The sequence below is a fragment of the Corylus avellana genome, chromosome ca8 (assembly GCF_901000735.1).
Source record: "Corylus avellana chromosome ca8, CavTom2PMs-1.0".
Taxonomy (NCBI): Eukaryota; Viridiplantae; Streptophyta; class Magnoliopsida; order Fagales; family Betulaceae; genus Corylus; species Corylus avellana.
The window spans coordinates 18,981,339-18,992,847 of NC_081548.1; the positions used below are offsets into that span (position 1 = coordinate 18,981,339).

Below are 11,509 nucleotides of genomic sequence, written 5' to 3' on the forward strand. Positions count from 1 at the left end.
TTTATTGACAGTAATTTTTCTCAAATGGGAAATAAATATCAGGTAGACAAGATCAGCCAAGAGTTAAATATTCGCCCACCCTTTTGATACAGAAGCAAATTAATTGTTCATTTCTAAATAAAATAAACAGATAAATTTATTAAAAGTTGTTGGGGTTGCTCTCACAGTTTCCAGAGTTGAATTTTGCCTGGCGGCACGGTTTCTTACTTACTTTATATATCTGGCAGCAAACTCAGCGTGTGGGGTACTCGTTAACGTCATCTGGGTCCTCCTGTAATTTCCAAACAAGTACGTTTATTATCTGCTTGTGCCAAAATGGAATTGGTTTTTGGATTTTTCAAATGGTTGCTGAATGAAATGTTTGTTGCAGAGAGAGAGAGAGAGAGGGTGTGATGGTGCTACATCTTCCTTACATCTTCCTCTGGGGGTTAAGAGAGTTCGTATTTGAAGTTCTGAAGAGCTGGTTGGTGTCTATGGTTTTGTTTCTGTTCTGTTTTGAGGTTTATTTTGGCATTTCTGTATGTATGCATTCTGGGATTTTGAATTTTCTTGTTTTTCTTTGAACTTACGTTTTATAGACTTTCCGTCTGTATGTGGGCGAGAATCGTTGCTGGGCTTTCAAGATTTTCTGTTGTTTTCTGAAGTTTTGAGTAATGTTTTCATGGAAGTTTACATCTGAGTTCGAAATTCAAGAATGGTGTCGAGTTTGTTCTTTGATTTTCTGAGCTCCACTTCATGAATTTTTATCGTGTGTTTAAGCTCTGGGGGAAATGTCCCCTCCCTCTCCCTCTCTCTCCGCGTTTCTTTGAAATTTTTCTCCTTACATAATATTAGTCCATTTTTAAGAGTTTGAAATCAGGATAGAGACTACCAGGTTAGGGGATAACTGGTTTCTCTGTAGATTTGGGCAGAAATACCATTTTCAAATTTTGTTTTGGAACAATTAGAGGTGTCCTGCCTCTGGGTTTTAATGTTGTCTGTTTTCCTTATTTGCTAAGGAAAGGCGTATATTTTGATGATATTCAGTTCAAAGAAAAGGGGAATTCTTTATTTGCCTTGATTCTTATATTTATATGCTGCTTCTGCTCGACCTTGGCATGTTGGTTTTGTATGTTTCTTTTGTAAAATTTTACTTTGACACTCGTTTAGTGCGTAATTTTGAAAAAAAAAAAAAAATCAATTTAATGCTGTTGCATATATATTTCATAATAAACGGAACCTCCATTCCTATTATATTGTTTTCGTTTTGCTCCATGGCTACGAGTAACCATGTTCTCATGGTTTCTTGGTAATGTTACAGAGGAATTTCTGTTGGCAAGAAGGGCTGCAGTAATGGAGAGAGGTGAAATTGAAGCAGATGACAATCTCGTGGAAAAACCGTTGCCTTTCTTACCTTCAGTTGTTGCAGTAGCTATCGATGGGAAGAGAAAAAGCAAATATGTTGTAAGGTGGGCACTGGAGAAGTTTGTTCCTGAGGGAAAGGTTATCTTCAAGCTGATGCATGTCCGTCCAAGGATTAGTGGAGTTCCTACACCAAGTAAGCATTGTGCGTTGACATTTCTATGCTCAGACGATGCGAATATGTAGCATTTGTCAACCTTTTAAGTTATTATATGTAGAAACTTCAGAGGTATAAGAAAGGTCAGATATGTTTCTTTTGAAAACCTGTAAGGGCAGTTCTGACCAGTCATCAATTGAAGTAGTCCTTGAAGCAATGTTCTATCTATCAAATCCATTTTCCATAAAGTTTGTCTTTTTGAGAACCATTGCCCTTGCATTGAAATTATTATTGCAACCAGGATTCCACATTTCTGCCACTTTGAAGGTTATTAGTCTCAGTAGAGTTCAGAAATTCTTAGTTGCGATTGAATACATCCAAAGTAAATTTTACTGTTGGATTTTGTATAAGGGATAGGTACTCACTCTCCATTTGGATCTTGGGAGAGTTGAGGAAAAAGAAAAGGAAATTGCTTAAATGTTTAAGACAGGAAGCTAACTTCTGGAGTGATTTGATGATTTTCTTCTCTTACTCTACTTTCTCAAGTTGTAAACTGACCCAGTGTTCAGCTTTCCAGTGGGCACTTTAGAAAGACTACTTTTGTCATTGTTTAATAATATATATAGGTTTTGCAAATAATTTTTTCTGACTATCTGACATTGTAATTCCAGTGGGAAATTCAATTCCACTATCACAAGTACGGGAAGATGTAGCAGCTGCTTATATAAAGGAAGTGGAGTGGCAGACAAATGAAAAGCTTCTTCCTTACAAGAAATTGTTTGCTCAGAAAAAGGTCAGCATATCTTGCATTTTAAAATTTGATCTAGAATAGATCCAGGGAATAGGATCTCAACTTGCTCAGTTCTGGATATAGGTGGAAGTGGATGTTGTAGTAATTGAATCAGGTGATGTGGCAATTGCAATAGCAGAGGAGGTTGCTAAGCATGGAATCAACAAGCTTGTCATTGGAGCTTCATCTCGTGGCTTGTTCAAAAGGTATTCTCTTCGCATGGTTTACATCCTTTGCACTATCATCTTTTTACTTTTAAGAATAGATTGGAAATGTCTACTAATATTCTTCATTGTACCTTTATTGGCTTATTTTTCTATCTGCATCATGAATGCTTTAATTAACAAGTTATTGTTAATTTTTGTAGGAAACGTGAGGGACTATCATCTCGAATCTCAACATGCACTCCAAGTTTTTGTGTGGTCTATGCTGTTTCGAAAGGAAAGTTGTCTTCTATGCGCCCGGCCAATATAGAAACAAATGGAAGCATTAAAGATAACTGTAGTGTGGCAAGTTATTCTTCCAAAAGTTCGTCAAGCAACACTTCCAGTTCACGGACAGGTATATGCACTTCAATTAGCTATGAGCTACAGTTGCTAGATGAATGTAAGGTATAATATGTATTGAAGTAACCAGTGGAGCGTAGGACTTCTTTTTTGTTTTTAGGATTCTAGTGCTTCCTTCAGCTCTCAGTCTTGCACAATGCATAAATGCCTTAGTGACTCTTCCTATTGTTTTTGCACAACATTGCACATAAACATGATATATAAGGCAGTCCTATTATAGGAATAGCTACCAGTACGCCTCTATATATATATATATATATATGCTGTATGTTATTACATGAAATATTTGATGAACAAACAGTTTAAAGTATCATTTCTCTTAGCAAAATGACCAAGGATTCACCGAGTGCTGCACATCTGCAGTGCTGCTGGCATGTCAGACTGCTGTGTGGTTCTGCAGTTTAAGGCTGCAATAAATGCCTGAGCGACTTCATAAAAATACACTTATGTTGTATTAAAACTACAAAGAATTAATAAACACATACTCTATGCTTCTAGCAATGTAAACACATGATTTTCTCCTTACATCTCTGCCTCGGTTCAAGTTTGCCATTTGTTTTACTCTTTTTATTACTTTGATGCAAAAGGCTGTTTAAATTCACAAATTCACCCAAGTTTGTTTCAATACTAAGAATATTATGCTGGCAGTTAGAATGGGATTTAGGATGTCTGCTGTCTCTGCATAGTGAAGCTAAACTTGAAACGTCTGCTAATATTCTATGGATTTTAGTGTAGTAAATTGGATTCTTGGCTCCTAATTCTTAGGATGATGAATTTATGAATTATGCAGTGTTTGCAGATGAAAGTTGTAACATGTATCTTCTGTTTTCTGGCATGCACAGACCTTGGTTCGGTTGCTTCGTACTCTCATTTCCACTCTCCTTCCCTACCAGTGCAGCGGTATCATGCTCTTGCAACTATCAACCAGACCCTTCTTCAGACAAGAACAAGTTCAATTGAAACCAGCCATTCTAGATACCATTCTGTGGATGCCATAGAAGTGGAGGATGATATGAATTCTGTAGATGCTGGACATGCATTGAGTCGGGCATCTAGTTGCAAAAGCTTGCCAACAGAAAATGAGTCCTGGATTTCTGATCAAGCTTCCTCCTCAGTTGCGCTCACCCATTATCCTTCATCTGAGAGCCAGGTAGTCCTTTCTTATTTCTTTTGGTTTTCTATTTTGGTACTTGTCACTGCATCATACATCAAGGATATGGTTTGCATTTCCAGTTGTCCAGAAGTGCTGACATGCTAGAGATTAACATTGAATCTTTCATTTGTTTTGAATAGAAAACATATTTCTGTTTGGGTTTCAATTTGTATGTGAAATAGCTTTGATGTCATTGAAAATGTTAGGACATATAAGTTTCATTAATGATTATAAGATAGTGCAGACCTTTTTCTTCAAGATATAAGTCTTGTTTTAAAAATTAGTTCATACGGGGAGTCCTTTTTCTTCAAGATATAAGTCTTGTTTTAAAAATTAGTTCATACGGGGAGTCATGAATTTGTGAATTGCTAAAGAATTGTTTTTGACCTTTCTTTACATGGGAGCAAGTAAATCCACCAGCAGAAGAAAACAGATGGAGACAGTCCATGTTATTGAAACCCAAATGGTTTATGGTGATTTAGCAGTGCAAAACATCCTCTCTTGTCAAATATGTAATATTCAAGAAAAACACTTTTCTAAATCATTGAGCAAAAAATGTTTCCGCAAGACTGAGTATAATTTCCATTGTTGTACATGCACTTGTGAGGTTTGTATCCCACATTGAGAAAATATAAGGAAAAAGTGTGGTTAATATACCTAAGTGGACCCAAGCCCATTAGCTTAGGCTTTTGGGCTAGAAGTGGTGTCCTAGTATGTATATTAATTTATTCTTCTTTGACTCCATTGGTGTCTCTCTCCCCAACATCCATTAATATATACTTTGATCTCAGTAAACATTTGCAAGTCAATACAACACTTGTATGTGTTTCTGATGTTTCACATTGGTTTTCATTTATGTGGGCAGGAAAATTTTAATCTTGAGCTAGAAAAGCTAAGATTTGAACTCAAACATGTCCAAGGAATGTATGCGCTAGCTCGAAGCGAGACAATTGATGCTTCCCTAAAGGTAAATGTTGGTTTTCTTTTGTTGACCAAAAGATCCTTTTAACTTCTATTTCTCTCAACATTCAACTGGCTAAATGTTACATAATGATTTTCCAAGATCGTAGATTTTGACCAGATAGATGAATTTTAGCAAAAGGATATTATTTACAAAATTTTGTCCCTTTATCATATTCTCCTTCTTCTTCTTCCCTTGACCTTTCATCTCAGATTCAAATTATGTCAACCAGTGTATCTGCAGAAACAGAGAAAATAGATAAAGGTTTCATGATGTTCAGCTCTGCCTGATAATTTTCTAGCCACGACCTCCCCACACTGTCTATATTCATGCCTAAGTCTGAATAGTGAAAACAGGGTTCATGTAGCTGACCCCAGTTAGTAAGGATTAAGAATTAGATAAGTTGAGCTGAGTTGCTGTCTTCACTCAGTTCATCTGAAAGTAAATATAACGCAAAATCTGAAATCAAATTGTTTACATATAATGCAAATTACAGCTGTTACTTTGGGAATTGTTTGTAGATCTTGGTGGAGTGGAGTCAATATGACTCAATACCATTATTATCTATAGAAAGATATCTTATGTGAATCTATTATTATCTATAGAAAGATATCTTATGTGAATCTATCAGCTCTGCCTATCTATCATGTACACAAATACACCATCCACCAGGCCTATTTCTGAAGTTTTTTGTTCAAAAAAAAAAAAAAAAAGAAGGAAAAATCACCGCTGATTGATGCCGGAATACAGTAGAAAAAGGTCGTAATGAGTCATATAGAACTGACAAATTCATGGTAATCCTATAGTAGTAATTCTTTTGCAATCTTTTCGCTAATGAAGGGATCAAATGGTATTTAGTTCTCCTATTGATTGGGGGATTACAGACATGATTAATGCTTTCCAGTTGGTTGTTCACATTAACTTCTACTTCATCAATCTTACTATGCCTACTTATCAAAAAAAAAAAAAAAAAACTCATCAAAAAACTATGCTTGCTTCTCCCGATGTTTAATTGGCGAACACAAATACCGTATGTTCTGTTACATTGCTAAGGATTGGACTAGTCTGTCCACTGGGTATTATTTTTTATCTTCTCTCTTGATTAACTAATTTCTGCAACTCTCCCATGGCCATCCCAAATGAGTAACATGCTTCTGTTATTGCTTTGATCAGCTGAACAATCTCAGTAAACGCCGCTTGGAGGAAGCGACGAAGCTCAAGGAGATAAATTACAAAGAGGAGAGAGCCAAAGAATTAGCAAGGCAAGAGAAACAGAGGTCTGAAGCTGCGAAAAGAGAAGCAGCACAAGTGAGAGAATGTGCTGAAAGAGAAGTTTCTCATCGACGAGAAGCAGAGATGAAGGCTGATCGTGATGCTAAAGAGAGAGAAAAGCTTGAGAATGCTCTTGAAGGTCCAGTGCTGCAATACCGAAAGTTCACATGGGAAGAGATTTTGTCTGCCACATCATCTTTTTCTGAGGATCTTAAAATAGGGATGGGGGCCTATGGATCAGTTTATAAGTGCAGTTTGCATCATACAACTGCAGCAGTGAAAGTTCCTCACTCCAAAGACAGTCACAAAACTAAGCAATTGCAGCAAGAGGTATATATATATAGACACACACACACACACACACATATATATATATATATATATTCAAAATAGCAATATTCAATTGATGATATATGTACATATATTCATGCAGGTATATATGTCTATGTATGTATGCATGTTCTATGTATATAAAGCACATATTAAAATGTTTGTGATATTAATTCTTCTATGTGCTCTTACCATTATGAAGTGCTCTTCATGTCTGTCTACTCCATGTTGCTATAGCTAAGTTGCATTGTCTTTCATATTAAAGTTAAGATGGTATTCTTAAGGTGTCACTCAACTGATGAAAATAGCGTCTTAAAGATTACTCCTTGTACAGAAATGTGTTTATACTAAGCCTGACACTTTAACCTCTAATTAAGCCTTCCCCGTTCCTGCAATTCAGTTTGTTTCCAGTTTACAGGATGAACCACCACTAATTCACCCAAGATGGAAAAAGAATAAAAGGCAACTTAGCAACTGCTTTGCTTTCTTCCTGTAAAATAATGCGTTCAATTCTTTATACCTTGTGATGTGTCATTAGTCTGTTAGAAAAAACTAAAAAAAAAAAAAAAAAAAAAGGGTGGGGATGCAGGGTTAACTCAACAGATATATTCACTGACTACTTTGTCTATTTTTCTATTGGTTTTCAGCTTAAAATCTTGAGCGAAATTCATCATCCCCATTTGCTTCTCCTTCTTGGAGCATGTTTAGATCACGGTTGCCTAGTCTTTGAGTACATGGAGAATGGTAGCCTGGAGGACAGGTTGATCAGGAAAAATGGTACACCCCCTATTCCTTGGTTTGAGAGGTACCGAATAGCTTGGGAAGTAGCCTCAGCTCTAGCCTTTCTTCACAACTCAAAGCCAAAACCAATTATCCATCGTGATCTGAAGCCGGCGAACATTTTGCTTGATCGTAACCTTGTAAGCAAGATTGGTGATGTTGGTCTTTCTATGATTCTTCATTCAGATTCTTGTGACACGGGACCTGTTGGGACACTCTCGTACATAGATCCTGAGTATCAAAGGACTGGGTCAATCTCTCCAAAGTCTGATGTTTACGCTTTCGGGATGATAATTTTGCAGTTGCTGACGGCAAAACCAGCAATAGCACTGCCCCATATCGTAGAAACTGCGTTAAGTGATGGTCATTTATTAGAGATTTTGGATCCAGAGGCTGGGAATTGGCCAATTGAGGAAACAAAGGAATTGGCTGAACTGGGACTCAACTGTGCTGAGCTTTGGCGTAGAGACAGGCCTGATTTAGAAGAAAAAGTACTTCCTGCACTGGAGAGATTGAAAAAGGTTGCCGATAGGGCTCAACATTCAGCTTCCAGACTTCGACCCTCACCTCCTAACCACTTCATCTGCCCAATTATTAAGGTATGCCTGTGTAATCTTTTATTGGCAATATTCATGGTTCCTGTTTTTTGGGGAAACAAAAATGCTATTGTTTTGGTGAACTATAAAGTAGCCATTTAGGCAGATTACTGCCGCCTTTTTGGTGCCAAATCTGGAAGTAACCTCATAGATAGAAGAAAGTTGGGGGTAGTTTAAGAAATGAATGTTTAGGTAAATACATATATATCTCAAAAGATGCATTCATGCTGTGGCTATACAACCTCTTACTTGGATGTCCAGTAACTCTCAAAATTGCTTCATTTTTTCAGTTCCTCCAAATTTCAAATTGGATAAATAGTTTTTTTTTTTTTTTTTTCTTGCTTAGTTTCATGAAAAGTCCCTTGGCAATAATTTAGCAATGGTATGTTATTTATTTTTGTTACAGGATGTGATGGATGACCCTTGTGTCGCAGCGGATGGTTACACTTACGACCGTAAAGCAATAGAGTTCTGGCTTGAAGCGAACAATACATCGCCAATGACAAATATGCCATTGCTTGACAAGAATCTAATACCAAATTACACGCTTCTTTCTGCGATTATGGAGTGGAAGTCCAGACACTAATAACAACATTCTTTATTGATTTTTCAGAATAATGCTGAAAATTGTTATTGAATTGCAGACTTTTCTCTACGATTATGGAGAGGAGAGTGGAGTGTAGTCCACTGACCGATGACATCTACTTTGCTTCGTTCAGTATAGCCTGACAGAATTGTTTCTTTGAGGATTCCTCAACATGTATATGTAATTAGATGTAAAAAAAAATAACAAAATAAAAACAGAGCTCTTAGTGTTTCAGGTAGGATATTCTTACTAGGGTCCATTTCTTTCGTAATATTATGTATTGAAAGACAACTTTTGTAATGGCTATAGCAATGCAGTAGCGGTGTGGGTCGGAAATAAGACCAACCGAGATTCCTTTTTGTTGTTGGTGGTGGTGTTGTTCTTTCTCTTTTCAGGAAAGACAATCAATAAAGCCAATCTTATCGTTGCAATGGAAGTGGGTAAGAAAACCTTGTTTTAAGGGGTAAATGTAAAATTGGTTCATGGAGTTGTACCGATTTGTAAATAGTTCTCGAGGATATAAAAAGTGGATAAAATTCTTGATGTTATGCAAAAGTGAATTAACTCTTCTATCCTTGTTGGGACACTTTTTAAATAGTTGTCCAGGTGTCAGAAATTGGGTGGACAACCGCTTTGGATTTAAGTTCATTAAAGAGGGAGCTAAGCCTGAAACTCACATCAAACGGGGAAGTTAAGGGCTACCAGAGCGTTATAAGCCTACAAAAAACTCAAACCTGAAATCCCACAAGATATGAAAAATCGCATGAATGCAATCTATAATTATTATATTTAGTTGCAGCAGTGGTGATAATCATGACTTCAATAGCAACAGTAACATAGTTCTGTTAGTAATTATAAGTACAGATTCAATGACAATAATAATGGTGTTGTTCCATTTGTGATAATACATACTGGTTCAACAATAACAATATTGATAATTTCAGCAGTAATAATCATATCACGTTCAACAATAATAGTAATTACATGTTCATCAATAATAGTAGAAGCGCGCTCATCAGTAATGAGACATATGCATTACATGCCCAGCAATAATAATAGATATGCGTTGCGCGTTCGGCCGTAATAGTAGTTACTCGTTCATTAGTAACAATAGATGTGTGTCCAACAATAGTGGTGCGTATTGCATGTCCAACAACAATGGTATGTATGCCTTGTGCATCTGGCAGTAATAGCATCAGTAATAATTAAAAAGGAGAAAAAATTAGTGAAGAGACATGAAGGGTGAGAATGGAGCAAAAGTAGTGAAAGCAGTTGGATGAGTAGTGGTCCCCTACTCATGTTGCCACACAAAATGATGCGTTTATGCTTCATTGGTGCAATGGCCCAGTGACCAAAGTGATTAATTAAGTTGTTGTGGCCATTATGAGATTAGGATAATCCTCTCCCCACCTCAACTACATATTTATATCTCCACTTCCACAGCTTGACCAACTCCAATTCCCACCCACCATCTCCTTTGCCAGCAAGAGAGAGAGAGAGAGAGAGAGTGGAACTTCGGTTTTCAAAACTGTCGTAGATGGTACTTGTGAATGATGACAGAATTTATAGTTGTTGGTGCGATGGTTTTTCTTGCTTAATTTATAGATGCTACAGAGCCCCTGAGCTGATCAAAATGAAGGATGCAAGCGAAGAGAGTGACATATAAAGCTTTGGGATAATCTTGCTGGAACTTCTTTCAGGAAAGGAACCAATCAATCAGGACCCAACTCCTGATGAGGATTTTTATTTGCCCAACTTCATGAGAAATGCTTTGCTTGGACATAGGATTACAGACATATTTCATCCAGGCATACTTGTCAGCAACATGCATGATGGCCACAGAGAGGTTACTGAAGAAAGCATTCTCAAATTCTTTCGGCTTGCCATGTCTTGTTGCTCTCCTTCCCCCTCTCTGAGCAAAGCCCCTCAAATTCCTTCTGAATACTGAAGCTATTATTTTTTTGGATTAAAATAGGTTTCTTAGTCAACCTATCCTCAAATTCATTAATGATATGCCACGTTAAACAATCAATTACTGCTATGTGGCTCTTGTTTGTCATATTATGTGTCAAGCTCAGTTCCTTAAAATTGTAAATATACCATAAGTTAAAAGTTTTTGACTTTTTAAAAATTTTTAATTTAGAATATAATTAAAATTTAATGTAATCGTACCACTTGACGTGTTAAAAAAAGTTACATAACATTAATTAGTCAATTGGTTTGACACATGACATGCCACTAATTAATTATATGATTGGATGACGGATGGATTTTTTTTTTTTTTTTTTTTTTTTTTTTGAGAAAGATGACGGATGGATTTATTTAAAATCAAAGTAAAAATCGAGGACTTAATTATTGACATTAAAAACTTAAGTACTAAATTAAAATCTCATGAAACTAAAATAAAAATAAATAGATAAAAAGACTAAATTTGATTTTTCTTATTTTCTTATTTTCTTATATGAAATATTCCGATTGTGTAATAGAAGGCACAATTGACGCATTACATAAAATAAAAAAATTAAAAATTAAAATAATAATAATAATAATAATAATAATAAGAGGATGGGACGTCAAGCAAGTATTGGATGAGCAAAGCCCCAGCAAAATCAAACATCAGCCATGATTAGGGTAGTTAAGAGAGCAAGTCGCTCGCTCGCTCGGGTTCGGCTCGCATGAACTTGACTCGAATATTAAATGAAGCGTTTCATGAACACGAATCTTGACTCGAATATTAAACGAAGCTAGCTAGACTCGACTCGGCTAAGTTCGTGAGCAGCTCGTATAAAGCTCGAATTGGAAGTTATTCACATAATTCCGCATATTAATATTAAAAATTGATGATTTTTTTTTCTTTTAATAGTATCATTTTATTATAAAATGATGCATATACTCTTTCTTCGAAACAAAATGCTTTACTATATTGACTCGGGCTCTATATTCTGATAGCCAGACTAAGCAAATGTTCATATGCAAG

The 11,509-nt window shown here is 36.2% G+C and overlaps 1 protein-coding gene across 5 annotated transcripts; it reads left to right on the forward strand.

Annotated features, from left to right (window-relative positions):
• Window positions 1-242: 242 nt before the first annotated feature.
• Window positions 243-8,891, forward strand: LOC132190171 (U-box domain-containing protein 35-like). Of its 5 annotated transcripts, XM_059605075.1 has the most exons (11): window positions 272-288; window positions 371-463; window positions 1,301-1,537; window positions 2,170-2,291; window positions 2,373-2,494; window positions 2,656-2,849; window positions 3,697-4,004; window positions 4,873-4,974; window positions 6,142-6,570; window positions 7,218-7,949; window positions 8,353-8,891. In XM_059605075.1, exons 3-11 carry the CDS (start codon window positions 1,333-1,335, stop codon window positions 8,530-8,532), a joined length of 2,394 nt encoding a protein of 797 aa, XP_059461058.1. In that variant the 5' UTR covers window positions 272-288; window positions 371-463; window positions 1,301-1,332; the 3' UTR covers window positions 8,533-8,891. The 5 variants fall into 5 exon arrangements, with proteins under 5 accessions (XP_059461061.1, XP_059461058.1, XP_059461059.1 ...); XM_059605078.1 differs by lacking the exon at window positions 371-463 and having other exon boundaries at window positions 243-288; XM_059605076.1 differs by lacking the exon at window positions 272-288 and having other exon boundaries at window positions 315-500.
• The last annotated feature ends 2,618 nt before the right edge of the window (window positions 8,892-11,509 follow it).